The sequence below is a fragment of the Doryrhamphus excisus genome, linkage group LG11 (assembly GCF_037039965.1).
Source record: "Doryrhamphus excisus strain RoL-2023G ecotype Guam linkage group LG11, RoL_Dexc_Guam_v1.1, whole genome shotgun sequence".
NCBI classification, from domain to species: Eukaryota; Metazoa; Chordata; class Actinopteri; order Syngnathiformes; family Syngnathidae; genus Doryrhamphus; species Doryrhamphus excisus.
In genome coordinates this window covers 21,013,025-21,030,785 of record NC_136367.1, presented here as the reverse complement: position 1 = coordinate 21,030,785, position 17,761 = coordinate 21,013,025, and the positions used below count along the sequence as shown (strand labels likewise).

At 47.9% G+C, this 17,761-nt stretch overlaps 1 protein-coding gene across 1 annotated transcript; it reads left to right on the top strand.

Moving 5' to 3' along the window:
• The first annotated feature begins 1,331 nt into the window (after nt 1-1,331).
• LOC131105601 (SRSF protein kinase 3-like) lies at nt 1,332-6,591 on the top strand. Its single transcript, XM_058053949.2, has 14 exons — nt 1,332-1,523; nt 1,593-1,701; nt 1,763-1,850; nt 1,944-2,031; nt 2,107-2,213; nt 2,661-2,817; nt 3,734-3,759; nt 3,832-3,888; nt 3,961-4,273; nt 4,887-4,984; nt 5,084-5,191; nt 5,265-5,334; nt 5,405-5,497; nt 5,825-6,591. The coding sequence occupies exons 1-14, from the start codon at nt 1,346-1,348 to the stop codon at nt 6,007-6,009; spliced, it is 1,677 nt and encodes a 558-aa protein (XP_057909932.2). The 5' UTR covers nt 1,332-1,345; the 3' UTR covers nt 6,010-6,591.
• The last annotated feature ends 11,170 nt before the right edge of the window (nt 6,592-17,761 follow it).

Sequence of the window (17,761 nt, the reverse complement as noted above, 5' to 3'; positions counted from 1 at the left end):
GAAATGTCATAGCCAACAAGGCCGTACAACCAGCGACACAAACAACCCACGCATGGCATCGAGTGACACCACAGACGTGCCTTTCCGTATCGTGCATGACTGGATGCCACCAGCAGGGGCGCAGTTGAGCAACTAGCAAGGACAATGGTACAATGGTGGCGTACTTTCTTTTATTCATTATCATATTCATTATCATATTCCAAATGTTGGAGGGGTCAGTGTAGTGGTTCACTGGGCTGGCTGGCATGCAGTCTGCATTACTTCACACTCTTTACCTTTAAGTCTGACTGAATGTTTGTCTCAGCCGAGATTGGCTTCAACTCTCATCAGCCTGAATAAGGATATTGATAATATTGATGGATGTAGAGCTGCAACAATTAATCGATCATCCCATTAATCGACAAATATTTTGATATCTTATTCATTGTTTTTTTTTTTTATTTAGCCTCACAAATATTTTAAAAAGTCCATCATCCATGAAAGCAGACCTGTTATCTTTATACAGGTATAGTATGTGTATTATATATGTATGTATGTGTATATTATATATATATGTATGTGTATTATCTAGGTCAGAGGTCAGCAACCTTTACTATCAAAAGAGCCATTTTACCCCCTCGCTCACTAAAGAAAACTAGGCTGGAGCCGCAAAACATAATTTAAAAACAATATCTGATAAACTTTCAAAAGTTTGAATCTTTCTTTATTTTAAGTTTATCTTAAGTTTTAAGAGCAGAATCCAACAAGTAGAAGTACAGTGTTCTGTAATGGAAGCCAACTCAAAGCGTGATGATCTTGGTGAAACCTCAATACCTGGCACCTTAAGAAATGTGTAGCGACGTGTTCAAATCCACAACGAATTGCGTGTCTCCCAAGACTTTGATTGATTGCCAGATTTGGAGGGAATTTTGGGGTATCAAAGTAGTTCAGAGGAGAAAAAGTGGAGTTGATCAAGTACTCTAGCTAGTATACGGACTCACAGAAAGTCAGATATTTTTCCAAAACTCATTACAAAGATGCGTATTTTTCTCATTCTAGTGTTAAAAAATACTTGAGCATTGCGAAGGGAGCCACGACAGAGACGCTGAAGAGCCACATGCGGCTCTGGCGCCGTGGGTTGCTGACCCCTGATCTAGGTAAATCAAGATATTCAGCTTTGACTTTGGATCTTTGATGGACATTTTTGCATATTTCCTGATACTTTGTGGACCAACCATTAATTATTTGTGTTTGATTCCTGGATGAATCAACTCAGAAAACAGCCCTCAATGGATGGATGTTAGCCTGCTGACAAACTGATGCAGATGTTGCGTTACTCTTTCAGTCTGGACTCACCAGCCGCCTGATGAAAATGTCGTCTTCGTACGCTGCCACTATATCCGCCCTTGTTAAAGCCAGATCTCCTCGCTCTGCTCCAGACCCGCCTGCTAGTCCCAAATCTGTCTCCGTTCTGCAACATCCCGCCCCCCCTGAGGCTGTGGGACCATATGATGACCAGGAGAACCCTGCAGAATACGGGATAGGTAGACAGCACACACACACTAACCCTCAGCCCCCTCGGGGACGCCCTTCATTTTCATTCTGTGTTGCAGGAGGTTATTATCCTGTAGACATTGGCGAGATCTTTGTGGACCGATACCAGGTTGTGAAAAAGTTGGGATGGGGCCACTTTTCAACCGTGTGGCTCTGCTGGGATATGACGTAAGTATGGATCATGTGATCCGGAATACCGCTCATGAATGATGCGTGGTCATGGATGCAGAAAAGGCCGTTTTGTGGCTCTGAAGGTGGTGAAAAGTGCGGCGACATACCGAGAGACGGCACTGGATGAGATCAAACTTCTCAAATGCGTCAGTGAGACCCTTTTATTGTTATTGTACTACAATATATATTTTCTTTAATATTTGCTGAGCTTGAATATGAATTTGTCCATCCATCATCAGGTGAGGGACAGCGATCCCAGAGATTTGAACCGTGACTGCGTTGTTCACCTCATCGATGACTTCAGGATCTTTGGAGTGAACGGGGAGCGTATCCTATATTGCTGCCGTCTTAATGAAGTCGTTAAATAATAAAAAAAAACATCTGTCCTTAATTGCTCATCAGATGTGTGCATGGTTCTGGAGGTGCTGGGCCAACACGTCCTCAAGTGGATCATCAAATCCAACTATACTGGTCTTCCACTTCCGTGTGTCAAGAGCATCATCAGACAGGTGACATGTAACGGACAAGTACAAAGAAAGACTGTTTCCCAGCATGCCTTGCGGCACCTTTGTGTGAATAGTTAATCAAAGTATATGTTTAGAGTTAACTAAGTTATTGTTTATTATCCTCCACTCGCAAAAAAAACTGCTCTTTTTGCTTGTTAGCATTGGGAATGTGTCGAGTGCACTCAAAAAGCTAAGTGTAAGTATACAAGTATGCAAATGGGAACCCGGCCCATATCTTGCGGCTACACGGCCTATTTATAGAGCAGCATGATGGTGCTCGTGGTTATGACGGCTGCCTCACAGCCGGGTGGTTCCGGGCTCCAATCTCCGCCCGTACTCCGTGTGGCGTTTGGGGGCTTCCAAACACGCGCTGTATGCTAGCTTCACTGCAGACTAACTTGCCCACGAGTGAGAATGTGAAATTGCTTGTGTTTACCTTCCATATTTCAGGTTCTGCAGGGTTTGGATTATTTGCACACCAAGTGCAAGATCATTCACACAGACATCAAGCCGGAGAACATCCTCCTGCGGGTGGATGACGTTTACGTTCAGAAAATGGCAGCCAACACCAAACTGTGGCAACTGCCGGACTTCCCTGCGTTGCCTGGTGAGCCCAGTTTGTCATTCATTCCTTTTCTGCCGCTTAACCTCACGAGGGTGGGGGTGCTGGAGCCTATCCACCCTGGGTACACCATGGACTGGTGGCCAGCCAATCACAGGGCATATATAGACAAACAACCATTCCCACTCACATTCATACCTATGGACAATCTGGAGTGGCCAATTAACCTAGCATGTTTTTGGAATGTGGGAGGAAACCGGAGTACCCGGAGAAAACCCACGCATGCACGGAGAGAACATGCAAACTCCACACAGAGATGGGTGGAATCGAACTCAGGTCTTCTAGCTGTGTGGCCTGCGTGCTAACCGCTCAGCATGTTTGCTCTGTTGAGCATACCTTAATTGCACAAAAAAAACAATGAATGACTCCAGATTAATTAGCACCGTTAACACGTCATTTTTTACAGCGCTAACGAATATATTTGTGTTTGATTGATGGAAAACACCAAACATGAGCCTACCGTGATTTATGATTTCATATCATACCGCTGGGTGGCACGGCAGACGAGTGGTTAGCGCGCAGACCTCACAGGTAGGAGGACCAGGGTTCGATTCCACCCTCTGTCATCTCTGTGTGGAGTTTGCATGTTCTCCACATGCATGCGTACGTTTTCTTCGGGTACTCCGGTTTCCTCCCACATTCCAAAAACATGCTAGGTTAATTAGCCACTCCAAATTGTCCATAGGTATGAATGTGAGTGTGAATGGCTGTTTGTCTATATGTGCCCTGTGATTGGCTGGCCACAAGTCCAGGGTGTACCCCGCCTCTCGCCCGAAGACAGCTGGGATAGGCTCCAGCACCCTCGTGAGGAAAAAGCGGTAGAAAATGAATGAATGAATGAATGAATAATGCCGCCACTGAGTTTTATATTCTAATACTAATATTTTGCATTTTACTCCAGTGGACTCCAGCACCAAACAAAAAAAAGTAAGTTTATAATCTCAGTCTTTCAACCAAGATATTTAGATCCGATTTCATGTCTCCTAAACCTTTTTTTAGACATTGTCCAACTTAATGGGAAGGCTTACGGGCGTTTTCCAAACCATAGGAAATTGGGTAAGTTTGTGTACTTGGAAGGAACCCACACAAGCACACCGAATCACTCGTTATTCCCTCATTTCCTTGCAGTCCAGCAAGGCTTCAAGATCCCAACTCAAACGACTGATGAGGAAGGAGAAGAAGCAGCAACAAGGACAAGAGAGCGACCACAATCCAAATGAAACGGTCACAACACCCACCAGCACACGAAGCGCAACCTGTCAATCACTGCTTCCATCTGCTGACCTCAAATTACGGAGGCAGACCTTGCTGCTGTCGGATGGGCCCGACTCACCTGCGCTCCATCACAGAAAGCTCACCTCTTCATTGCCAGACATCCCCAAAGAGGCTCCCAGATCCGGAATTTTACACCAGACTGCAGACAAAGTCTCTTCCCCTCACGGTCAGTGGCGGTGCTGGTTTTGTGGACGCATATGAACAAATGTTAACGAATCCTTTATAAAAAATGATTAGATCCAGACGGTGATCAGCCCCAACATTTAACAGTTCTTCCATATCCCGTTTCCGACAATTTCTGAAAATTTCATCCAAATCCATTTCGAACTTTTCAAGTTCTTTTGAGCACAAACAGATAAAGGCCTGCACAAACATAACCTCAGTTGCACTTTCCAGAGGTCAAAATGTTGTTGGGCTGCTTGGAACAGATTCATTGGATTTATTTATTGTTTGATGTTGGAAACATTGCTTTGGATTTCATACTTTTGGAATCATTTGATATGAAAACCCGTGCAGATCTAAATGGCTTAGCCAGGTACAAAGACGGACTGACTGAAAAGAAGGGCAGGATAAGTGAACTCACGAGACTAGACCCAAAACAAAAGGACAAGGTGACCAACCAAAACTAGTACCGTTTATACTGGTTTGTGCTGTTTTCCATTTTGAGTTATTAGAGATTATTTGGTAGATTAATCAAAGTCCGCCCAGCCCCCTATCTGCTGAAAATGAAACAAAGTTAGTCCAGATTGTTTGTGCTGTCATACTTGAATGTATTTTAGGAAGCAGCAACTGTGATGTGCCTCTTGACCTCCTGCTGCCACACAACGCCGACAAGCTGCTCATTAAGATCGCCGACCTGGGCAACGCTTGCTGGGTGGTGAGTAACAAACATAACCAGAAAGAAATATTTTTTTATAAAAATTTGCAGACTAGAGAACATTTTGTGTGCTTATACGCCATCCGTGTGACCATGTAGCACAAACACTTTACCGAGGACATCCAAACATGTCAGTACCGCTCCGTGGAGGTCCTGATCGGGGCCGACTACAGCACTCCGGCTGACATCTGGAGTACTGCCTGCATGGTGAGAAGAGCAGCTTTTTTCTAAGCGCTTCAATGCAATGCAGACCAACTGTGTCCGTCTTTGCATACGACAGGCTTTTGAGCTGGCAACAGGAGACTATCTTTTTGACCCTCAGTCAGGGGCCACGTTCTCCCGTGAAGAAGGTGGATCTTCTACAAATGGATATGTGTTTGTAATTGACAAAACAAATAAGATGTTGTTGTGTCATTTTAGATCACATTGCTCACATTATTGAACTGCTGGGAGCCCTTCCGTCACAGTTTGCCCTCTCTGGGAAGAAATACAAAATATTCTTCAACCACAAAGGTAAAAAGTCAATAAAAGATGTCTGGTCAGAACATTAAATTTAAGACAAAGTCAGGAATTTACAAGAAAAAAAAACTCGGAATTTTACAAAAATAAAGTCCCGTAAATTCCCTAGAACCAACCTGTAATATTACGAGAATAAAGTTGTATATTCTTCTTTTCAACTGCTCTTTTGATGAGGATGTTCCATCAGAAGGACTCAAACCGAATAAGACATTGAAGCCCATCATAAGTGAATGTTACACTTCTGACCCCAACTGTATTTCCAAAGCTCAAATCCCAAGGATAAACAATTGAATCGACAAATCTGTTCTCGATTCCATCCAGGACAACTGAGGCACATCTCGAAGCTGAAGCCGTGGAGCTTGTTAGAAATTCTGTTGGATAAGTACGAGTGGGCCGAGGATGAAGCGGCCCAGTTCAGCTCCTTCCTCCTGACCATGTTGCGGCTTCAGCCAGAAAAAAGAGCCACAGCAGCTCAATGTCTGCAACACCCGTGGATCACATCCTGAAAAGTCTGCTTTACGCGTTCCATGCCACCCTGGGCTTGGAGGCTATCGGAGGCCATTGAGTCTGGTGCTGGCATCACAGGCAAAGCTTTATTCGCTTTGAATCCGGGCACAGCGACCAACTGTATGAGTACCACTGTATGAGTATCTGCTAAGTATTGTTACAACCTTAGTGTTAATTAGATGGTAGATACAGCAGCAAGATGGAGTATTAAAGTTATGACACAATAAGTGTGAAGTCTTATGCAGTTACCGTGTTAGTACGCTTGCGTGACAAGCGTTTGTCCTCTTTTACCATGAACATGTTACGTGGTTTGCTTTTTCTTTCCCATTCTTTGCCTCACAACACAAGGAAGACACGTTGGTTGATGGTGTTCTCACGGCAGTCTGTAGCCAGTGTTTATTCAACAATATATCTTACTCTTCTTTCATCTGCATTCAATAGTATCACACAGTATCAATAGTCTACCTGCAAGTCCCTTATTGTCCATGCAAGTACACAAAATGCAACATTTTACTCAGTCATTTCTTGTACATTTGTAATAATGATCACGAACAATCAATAAAAAGTGATTGTGAAGTGAAAGTGATTGTGGCACACACAAGACCTCACACACACAAGTTGTTCTTGAGTTTGTTTTACTTTTTTAAAAACATATGCAAGATATTTCATTATGCAATTTGCTTTGGTGGTTCAGTTTTCCCCAAACTTGTCACAGAATATTTTTCCCCCTTTCCAAGTTTTTTTTTTTTAGTTCGCACTGTGGTTCGCACAGAAGTCCAATAACACCACACCGCACGGGTTCAGATCAGGGAGGCCGTTCCTCCAAATCACGCCCCTCCAGGTCACACTGTCATTGCCCACATGGGCGTTGAAGTCTCCCAGTAGAACGACGGAGTCACCAGCTGGGGTGCTCTCCAGCACCTCCCTGATGGACTCCAAGAAGGCCGGGTACTCTGAACTGCCGTTTGGCGCGTACGCACATAGCCGGGGGGCTATTAATAAGTCGCCCAGGCACCCGCCCTTGACCGCCACCCAACACACAATGCACCGGACCCTTATGCTTTCCCCGGTAGGTGGTGGGTCTACGAGGGAGAGATCCCATGTGGCTTCTTCGGGCTGGGCCCGGCCGGGCTCCACGGGTGAAGGCCCGACCACCAGGCGCTCGCCTGCGAGCCACTCCCTCCGGGCCTGGCTCCAGGGTGAGGCCCCGGTATCCCACATCCGGGTGAGGTACGGTTCCTCCTCTTGTTTTTATTCATTTGGGTCTTCAGAATCACTCTTGGTCCGTCCCGTCACCTCGGACCTGTTTGCCTTGGGAGACCCTACCAGGGGCATATAGCCCCAGACAACATAGCTCCTCGGATCACTCGGGAACTCAAACCCCTCCACCACGATAAGGTGGTGATTCACGGAGGAGAATCAAAACCCATTAGCAGGGCTAGCACAAACAGAGTGGTTCAACAAAGCAGGGTTGGCACAAACAGAGCAGCATTTCAACAAGGCATGGTATGGTTAGCAGTAAAACAGTAAAAACAATGCATACACAGTTAAGCGAGCCCAAAAATAAAAAAACGGGATATATCAGCCCAACAGGGCAGGGTATGGTCAACGGGGCAGGGTTGGCACAAAGGGAGTGGGTAAACAGGGCAGGGTTGGCACAAAGGGAGTGGGTAAACAGGGCAGGGTATGGCCAACAGGGCAGGGTATGGCCAACAGGGCAGGGTATGGCCAACAGGGCAGGGTATGGCCAACAGGGCAGGGTATGGCCAATAGGGCAGGGTATGAACAGAGCGGCATTTCAACAAGGCAGGGTTGGCACAAACACAGCGGCATTTCAACAAGGCATGGTATGGTTAGCAGGGTTGGCACAAAGAGAGCATTTCAACAGTAAGTCAAGTAAAATGTATTCATATAGCACCTTTCAGACAGGAGGTCACAAAGTGCTTCACAATCAAAATTTGAACAGTAAAACAGTAAAAACAATGCATACACAGTTAAGCGAGCGAAAAAATAAAAAAACGGAATATATCAGCTTAACAGGGCAGGGTATGGTCAACAGGGCAGGGTTGGCACAAAGGGAGCAGGTCAAGAGGGCAGGGTATGGTCAAGAGGGCAGGGTTGGCACAAAGTGAGCGGGTCAACAGGGCAAGGTTGGCACAAAGGGAGCGCGTCAAGAGGGCAGGGTATGGTCAAGAGGGCAGGGTTGGCACAAAGTGAGCGGGTCAACAGGGCAGGGTTGGCACAAAGGGAGTGGGTCAACAGGGCAGGGTTGGCACAAACAGAGCGGCATTTCAACAAGGTAGGGTTGGCACAAACAGAGCGGCATTTCAACAAGGTAGGGTTGGCACAAACAGAGCGGCATTTGAACAAGGCATGGTTTGCACAAACAGAGCGGTTCAACAAGGCAGATTTGGCACAAAGAGAGGGCAGGGTATGGTCAACAGGGCGGGTCAAGAGGGCAGGGCTGGCACAAACAGAGTGGTTCAACAAAGCAGGGTTGGCACAAACAGAGCAGCATTTCAACAAGGCATGGTATGGTTAGCAGTAAAACAGTAAAAACATTGCATACACAGTTAAGCGAGCCCAAAAATAAAAAAACGGGATATATCAGCCCAACAGGGCAGGGTATGGTCAACGGGGCAGGGGTGGCACATAGTGAGAGGGTCAACAGGGCAGGGTTGGCACAAAGGGAGTGGGTAAACAGGGCAGGGTTGGCACAAAGCGAGTGGGTCAACAGGGCAGGGTATGGCCAACAGGGCAGCGTATGGTCAATAGGGCAGGGTATAAACAGAGCGGCATTTCAACAAGGCAGGGTTGGCACAAACAGAGCGGCATTTCAACAAGGCAGGGTTGGCACAAACAGAGCGGCATTTCAACAAGGCAGAGTTGGCACAAACAAAGCAGCATTTCAACAAGGCATGGTTTGCACAAACAGAGCGGTTCAACAAGGAAGATTTGGCACAGAGAGGGCAGGGTATTGTCAACAGGGCGGGTCAAGAGGGCAGGGCTAGCACAAACAGAGTGGTTCAACAAAGCAGGGTTGGCACAAACAGAGCAGCATTTCAACAAGGCATGGTATGGTTAGCAGTAAAACAGTAAAAACAATGCATACACAGTTAAGCGAGCCGAAAAATAAAAAAACAGGATATATCAGTTCAACAGGGCAGGGTATGGTCAACGGGGCAGGGTTGGCACAAAGTGAGCGGGTCAATAGGGCAGGGTTGGCACAAAGGGAGTGGGTCAACAGGGCAGGGTTGGCACAAAGGGAGTGGGTCAACAGGGCAGGGTTGGCACAAAGGGAGTGGGTCAACAGGGCAGGGTATGGCCAACAGGGCAGGGTTGGCACAGAGGGAATGGGTAAACAGGGCAGGGTTGGCACAAAGCGAGTGGGTCAACAGGGCAGGGTATGGCCAACAGGGCAGCGTATGGTCAATAGGGCAGAGTATAAACAGAGCGGCATTTCAACAAGGCAGGGTTGGCACAAACAGAGCGGCATTTCAACAAGGCAGGGTTGGCACAAACAGAGCAGCATTTCAACAAGGCATGGTTTGCACAAACAGAGCGGTTCAACAAGGCAGATTTGGCACAAAGAGAGGGCAGGGTATGGTCAACAGGGCGGGTCAAGAGGGCAGGGCTGGCACAAACAGAGTGGTTCAACAAAGCAGGGTTGACACAAACAGAGCAGCATTTCAACAAGGCATGGTATGGTTAGCAGTAAAACAGTAAAAACATTGCATACACAGTTAAGCGAGCCCAAAAATAAAAAAACGGGATATATCAGCCCAACAGGGCAGGGTATGGTCAACGGGGCAGGGTTGGCACATAGTGAGAGGGTCAACAGGGCAGGGTTGGCACAAAGGTAGTGGGTAAACAGGGCAGGGTTGGCACAAAGCGAGTGGGTCAACAGGGCAGGGTATGGCCAACAGGGCAGCGTATGGTCATAGGGCAGGGTATAAACAAAGCGGCATTTCAACAAGGCAGGGTTGGCACAAACACAGCGGCATTTCAACAAGGCAGGGTTGGCACAAACAGAGCGGCATTTCAACAAGGCAGGGTTGGCACAAACAGAGCAGCATTTCAACAAGGCAGGGTTTGCACAAACAGAGCGGTTCAACAAGGCAGATTTGGCACAGAGAAGGCAGAGTATGGTTAACAGGGCGGGTCAAGAGGGCAGGGCTAGCACAAACAGAGTGGTTCAACAAAGCAGGGTTGGCACAAACAGAGCAGCATTTCAACAAGGCATGGTATGGTTAGCAGTAAAACAGTAAAAACATTGCATACACAGTTAAGCGAGCCCAAAAATAAAAAAACGGGATATATCAGCCCAACAGGGCAGGGTATGGTCAACGGGGCAGGGTTGGCACAAAGTGAGCGGGTCAATAGGGCAGGGTTGGCACAAAGGGAGTGGGTCAACAGGGCAGGGTATGGCCAACAGGGCAGGGTTGGCACAGAGGGAGTGGGTAAACAGGGCAGGGTTGGCACAAAGCAAGTGGGTCAACAGGGCAGGGTTGGCACAAAGCGAGTGGGTCAACAGGGCAGGGTATGGCCAACAGGGCAGCATATGGTCAATAGGGCAGGGTATAAACAGAGCAGCATTTCAACAAGGCAGGGTTGGCACAAACAGAGCGGCATTTCAACAAGGCAGGGTTGGCACAAACAGAGCAGCATTTCAACAAGGCAGGGTTGGCACAAACAGAGCAGCATTTCAACAAGGCATGGTATGGTTAGCAGTAAAACAGTAAAAACAATGCATACACAGTTAAGCGAGCCCAAAAATAAAAAAACGGGATATATAACAGGGCAGGGTATGGTCAACGGGGCAGGGTTGGCACAAAGTGAGCGGGTCAATAGGGCAGGGTTGGCACAAAGGGAGTGGGTCAACAGGGCAGGGTTGGCTAAAGGGAGTGGGTCAACAGGGCAGGGTTGGCTAAAGGGAGTGGGTCAACAGGGCAGGGTATGGTCAATAGGGCAGGGTATGAACAGAGCGGCATTTCAACAAGGCAGGGTTGGCAAAAACACAGCGGCATTTCAACAAGGCAGGGTTGGCACAAACACAGCGGCATTTCAACAATGCATGGTATGGTTAGCAGGGTTGGCACAAAGAGAGCATTTCAACAGTAAGTCAAGTAAAATGTATTCATATAGCACCTTTCAGACAGGAGGTCCCAAAGTGCTTCACAATCAAAACTAAAATTTGAACAGTAAAACAGTAAAAACAATGCATGCACAGTTAAGCAAGCGAAAAAATAAAAAAACGGAATATATCAGCTTAACAGGGCAGGGTATGGTCAACAGGGCAGGGTTGGCACAAAGGGAGCGGGTAAACAGGGCAGGGTTGGCACAAAGGGAGCAGGTCAAGAGGGCAGGGTTGGCACAAAGTGAGCGGGTCAACAGGGCAAGGTTGGCACAAAGGGAGCGCGTCAAGAGGGCAGGGTATGGTCAAGAGGGCAGGGTTGGCACAAAGTGAGCGGGTCAACAGGGCAGGGTTGGCACAAAGAGAGTGGGTCAACAGGGCAGGGTTGGCACAAACAGAGCGGCATTTCAACAAGGTAGGGTTGGCACAAACAGAGCGGCATTTCAACAAGGTAGGGTTGGCACAAACAGAGCGGCATTTGAACAAGGCATGGTTTGCACAAACAGAGCGGTTCAACAAGGCAGATTTGGCACAAAGAGAGGGCAGGGTATGGTCAACAGGGCGGGTCAAGAGGGCAGGGCTGGCACAAACAGAGTGGTTCAACAAAGCAGGGTTGGCACAAACAGAGCAGCATTTCAACAAGGCATGGTATGGTTAGCAGTAAAACAGTAAAAACATTGCATACACAGTTAAGCGAGCCCAAAAATAAAAAAACGGGATATATCAGCCCAACAGGGCAGGGTATGGTCAACGGGGCAGGGTTGGCACAAAGGGAGTGGGTAAACAGGGCAGGGTTGGCACAAAGCGAGTGGGTCAACAGGGCAGGGTATGGCCAACAGGGCAGCGTATGGTCAATAGGGCAGGGTATAAACAAAGCGGCATTTCAACAAGGCAGGGTTGGCACAAACAGAGCGGCATTTCAACAAGGCAGGGTTGGCACAAACAAAGCAGCATTTCAACAAGGCATGGTTTGCACAAACAGAGCGGTTCAACAAGGCAGATTTGGCACAGAGAGGGCAGGGTATGGTCAACAGGGCGGGTCAAGAGGGCAGGGCTAGCACAAACAGAGTGGTTCAACAAAGCAGGGTTGGCACAAACAGAGCAGCATTTCAACAAGGCATGGTATGGTTAGCAGTAAAACAGTAAAAACAATGCATACACAGTTAAGCGAGCCCAAAAATTAAAAAATGGGATATATCAGCCCAACAGGGCAGGGTATGGTCAACGGGGCAGGGTTGGCACAAAGTGAGAGGGTCAACAGGGCAGGGTTGGCACAAAGCGAGTGGGTCAACAGGGCAGGGTTGGCACAAAGCGAGTGGGTCAACAGGGCAGGGTATGGCCGACAGGGCAGCGTATGGTCAATAGGGCAGGGTATAAACAGAGCGGCATTTCAACAAGGCAGGGTTGGCACAAACAGAGCGGCATTTCAACAAGGCAGGGTTGGCACAAACAGAGCAGCATTTCAACAAGGTAGGGTTGGCACAAACAGAGCGGCATTTCAACAAGGCAGGGTTGGCACAAACAGAGCGGCATTTCAACAAGGCAGGGTTGGCACAAACAGAGCGGCATTTCAACAAGGCAGGGTTGGCACAAACAGAGCAGCATTTCAACAAGGCAGGGTTGGCACAAACAGAGCAGCATGTCAACAAGGTAGGGTTGGCACAAACAGAGCGGCATTTCAACAAGGCATGGTTTGCACAAACAGAGCGGTTCAACAAGGCAGATTTGGCACAAAGAGAGGGCAGGGTATGGTCAACAGGGCGGGTCAAGAGGGCAGGGCTGGCACAAACAGAGTGGTTCAACAAAGCAGGGTTGACACAAACAGAGCAGCATTTCAACAAGGCATGGTATGGTTAGCAGTAAAACAGTAAAAACAATGCATACACAGTTAAGCGAGCCCAAAAATAAAAAAATGGGATATATCAGCCCAACAGGGCAGGGTATGGTCAATGGGGCAGGGTTGGCACAAAAGTGAGCGGGTCAACAGGGCAGGGTTGGCACAAAGCGAGTGGGTCAACAGGGCAGGGTATGGCCAACAGGGCAGCGTATGGTCAATAGGGCAGGGTATGAACAGAGCAGCATTTCAACAAGGCAGGGTTGGCACAAACAGAGCGGCATTTCAACAAGGCAGGGTTGGCACAAACAGAGCAGCATTTCAACAAGGCAGGGTTGGCACAAACAGAGCAGCATTTCCAAAAGGCAGGGTATGGTTAGCAGGGTTGGCACCAAGGCTTGGCACCAAGGGTTGGCACCAAGCGAGCAGGTCAACAGGGCAGAGTTGGCACAAAGAGCAGTTCAACAAGGCATGGTTTGCACAAACAGAGTGGTTCAACAAAGCAGATTTGGCACAAAGAGAGCAGCATTTCAACAAGGCATGGTATGGTTAGCAGGGTTGGCACAAAGAGAGCATTTCAACAGCAAGTCAAGTAAAATGTATTCATATAGCACCTTTCAGACAGGAGGTCACAAAGTGCTTCACAATGAATATTAAAATTTGAACAGTAAAACAGTGAAAACAATGCATACACAGCGAGCCCAAAAATAAAACAACAGTGGATATATCAGCCCAACAGGGCAGGGTATGGTCAACAGGGCAGGGTATGGTCAACAGGGCAGGGTTGGCACAAACAGAGCAGCATTTCAACAAGGCAGGGTTGGCACAAACAGAGTGGAATTCCAACGAGGCAGGGTTGGCACAAACGAGTGGATCAACAGGGCAGGATGTGGATCAACAGGGCAGGGCTGGCACAAAGCGAGCGGTTCAACAGGGCAGGGTTGGCACAAGGAGAACGGTTCACAACAAGGCAGTGTTATCACAAAGACTGCAGCTCAACAAGGCATTGTATGGTTATCAAGGTTAGCACAAGGAGATCAGTTCAACAGGGCAGGGTTAGCACAAGGAGAGCAGTTCACAACAAGGCATGGTTAGCACAAAGAGAGCAGCTCAACAAGGCAGGGTTAGCACAAAGAGAGCAGCTCAACAAGGCAGGGTTAGCACAAAGAGAGCAGTTCAACAAGGCAGGGTTAGCACAAGGAGAGCAGCTCAACAAGGCATGGTATGGTTAGCGAGGTTAGCACAAGAAGAGCAGTTCAACATGGCAGGGTTAGCACAAGGAGAGCAGTTCAACAAGGCAGGGTTAGCACAAGGATAGCAGTTCAACATGGCAGGGTTAGCACAAAAACTGCAGCTCAACAAAGCATGGTATGGTTAGCGAGGTTAGAACATGGAGAGCAGTTCAACAAGGCAGGGTTAGCACAAGGAGATCAGTTCAACAAGGCATGGTATGGTTAGCAAGGTTAGCACAAGAAGAGCAGTTGAACATGGCAGGGTTAGCACAAGAGGAGCAGTTCAACATGGCAGGGTTAGCACAAGAGGAGCAGTTCAACAAGGCAGGGTTAGCACAAGGAGAGCAGTTCAACAAGGCAGGGTTAGCACAAGGAGAGCAGCTCAACAAGGCATGGTATGGTTAGCGAAGTTAGCACAAAGAGAGCAGCTCAACAAGGCAGGGTTAGCACAAGGAGAGCAGCTAAACAAGGCATGGTATGGTTAGCGAGGTTAGCACAAGAAGAGCAGTTCAACATGGCAGGGTTAGCACAAGGAGAGCAGCTCAACAAGGCATGGTATGGTTAGCGAGGTTTGCACAAGAAGAGCAGTTCAACAAGGCAGGGTTAGCACAAGGAGAGCAGCTCAACAAGGCATGGTAGGGTTAGCGAGGTTAGCACAAGAAGAGCAGTTCAACATGGCAGGGTTAGCACAAGGAGAGCAGTTCAACAAGGCAGGGTTAGCACAAGGATAGCAGTTCAACATGGCAGGGTTAGCACAAAAACTGCAGCTCAACAAGGCATGGTATGGTTAGCGAGGTTAGAACATGGAGAGCAGTTCAACAAGGCAGGGTTAGCATAAGGAGAGCAGTTCAACAAGGCAGGGTTAGCACAAGGAGAGCAGCTCAACAAGGCATGGTATGGTTAGCGAGGTTAGCACAAGAGGAGCAGTTCAACATGGCAGGGTTAGCACAAGGAGAGCAGTTCAACAAGGCAGGGTTAGCACAAAGACTGTAGCTCAACAAGGCATGGTATGGTTAGCGAGATTAGAACATGGAGATCAGTTCAACAAGGCAAAGTTAGCTGGGTTGCACAAAGACTGCAGTTCAACAAGGCACGGTTCGCTGGTCGTGGGAACCCTGAAGTTCAATAGTTAGCTGGGCTGCAGTTCAACAAGGTGTGGTATAGTTAGCTGGGTTTCACCAAAACTGCAGCTCACCAAGGCATGGTTCGCTGGTCGCGGGAACCACTGCAGTTCAACAGGCACGGTTCCCTGGTCGCGGGAACCACTGCAGGTCAACAGGTGCGGTTCACTGGCCACAGGAACCACTGCAGTTCAACAGGCCCGGCTCACTGGTCACGGGAACCCTGCAGTTTAATAGTTAGCTGGATTGCACAAAGACTGCAGTTCAACAAGGTGTGGTATAGTTAGCTGGGTTTCACAAAGACTGCAGTTCAACAAGGCATAGTTAGCTGGGTTTCACAAAGACTGCAGTTCAACAAGGTGTGGTATAGTTAGCTGGGTTTCACAAAGACTGCAGTTGAACAAGGCATAGTTAGCTGGGTTGCACATAGGACTGCAGTTCAACAAGGCATAGTTAGCTGGGTTGCACAAAGACTGCAGTTCAACAAGGCATAGTTAGCTGGGTTTCAAAAAGACTACAGTTCAACAAGGCATAGTTAGCTGGGTTTCAAAAAGACCACAGTTCAACAAGGCATAGTTAGCTGGGTTGCACAAAGACTGCAGTTCAACAAGGCATAGTTAGCTGGGTTTCAAAAAGACTACAGTTCAACAAGGCATAGTTAGCTGGGTTTCAAAAAGACCACAGTTCAACAAGGCATAGTTAGCTGGGTTGCACAAAGACTGCAGTTCAACAAGGCATAGTTAGCTGGGTTTCAAAAAGACCACAGTTCAACAAGGCATAGTTAGCTGGGTTGCACAAAAACTGCAGCTCAACAAGGCACGGTTCGCTGGTCACGGGAACCACTGCAGTTCAACAGGCACGGTTCGCTGGTCGCGGGAACCACTGCAGTTCAACAGGCCCGGCTCGCTGGTCGCGGTAACCACTGAAGTTCAACAGGAGCGGTTCGCTGGTCACGGGAACCACTGGAGTTCAACAGGCCCGGTTCGCTGGTTGCGGGAACCCTGCAGTTTAATAGTTAGCTGGATTGTACAAAGACTGCAGTTCAACAAGGTGTGGTATAGTTAGCTGGGTTTCACAAAGACTGCAGTTGAACAAGGCATAGTTCGCTGGGTTTCACAAAGACTGCAGTTGAACAAGGCATAGTTAGCTGGGTTTCAAAAAGACTGCAGTTCAACAAGGCATAGTTAGCTGGGTTTCACAAAGACTGCAGTTCAACAAGGTGTGGTATAGTTAGCTGGGTTTCACAAAGACTGCAGTTCAACAAGGTATAGTTAGCTGGGTTGCACATAAGACTGCAGTTCAACAAGGCATAGTTAGCTGGGTTTCACAAAGACTGCAGTTCAACAAGGCATAGTTAGCTGGGTTTCACAAAGACTGCAGTTCAACAAGGTGTGGTATAGTTAGCTGGGTTTCACAAAGACTGCAGTTCAACAAGGCATAGTTAGCTGGGTTTCACAGAGACTGCAGTTCAACAAGGCATAGTTAGCTGGGTTTCACAGAGACTGCAGTTCAACAAGGCATAGTTAGCTGGGTTGCACAGAGACTGCAGTTCAACAAGGCATAGTTAGCTGGGTTGCACAAAAACTGCAGCTCAACAAGGCACGGTTCGCTGGTCACGGGAACCACTGCAGTTCAACAGGCATGGTTCGCTGGTCGCAGGAACCACTGCAGTTCATCAGGCGCGGTTCGCTGGTCGCGGGAACTACTGCAGTTCAACAGGCCCGGCTCGCTGGTTGCGGTAACCACTGAAGTTCAACAGGAGCGGTTCGCTGGTCACGGGAACCACTGGAGTTCAACAGGCCCGGTTCGCTGGTTGCGGGAACCCTGCAGTTTAATAGTTAGCTGGGTTGCACAAAGACTGCAGTTCAACAAGGCATAGTTAGCTGGGTTTCACAAAGACTGCAGTTCAACAAGGTGTGGTATAGTTAGCTGGGTTTCACAAAGACTACAGTTGAACAAGGCATAGTTAGCTGGGTTTCAAAGAGACTGCAGTTCAACAAGGCATAGTTAGCTGGGTTTCACAAAGACTGCAGTTCAACAAGGCATAGTTAGCTGGGTTGCACAAAGACTGCAGTTCAACAAGGTATAGTTAGCTGGGTTTCACAAAGACTACAGTTGAACAAGGCATAGTTAGCTGGGTTTCAAAAAGACTGCAGTTCAACAAGGCATAGTTAGCTGGGTTTCACAAAGACTGCAGTTCAACAAGGCATAGTTAGCTGGGTTGCACAAAGACTGCAGTTCAACAAGGTATAGTTAGCTGGGTTGCACATAAGACTGCAGTTCAACAAGGTATAGTTAGCTGGGTTGCACATAAGACTGCAGTTCAACAAGGCATAGTTAGCTGGGTTTCACAAAGACTGCAGTTCAACAAGGTATAGTTAGCTGGGTTGCACATAAGACTGCAGTTCAACAAGGCATAGTTAGCTGGGT

Bases quoted from the DNA above. Each gene is read 5' to 3' on its own strand.
- LOC131105601 (XM_058053949.2), top strand. From the start codon at position 1,346: ATGAAAATGTCGTCTTCGTACGCTGCCACTATATCCGCCCTTGTTAAA. The intron at 1,702-1,762 runs GTAAGTATGGAT...TCATGGATGCAG, and splicing joins TGGCTCTGCTGGGATATGAC to AAAAGGCCGTTTTGTGGCTC. The intron at 1,851-1,943 runs GTCAGTGAGACC...ATCCATCATCAG, and splicing joins AGATCAAACTTCTCAAATGC to GTGAGGGACAGCGATCCCAG.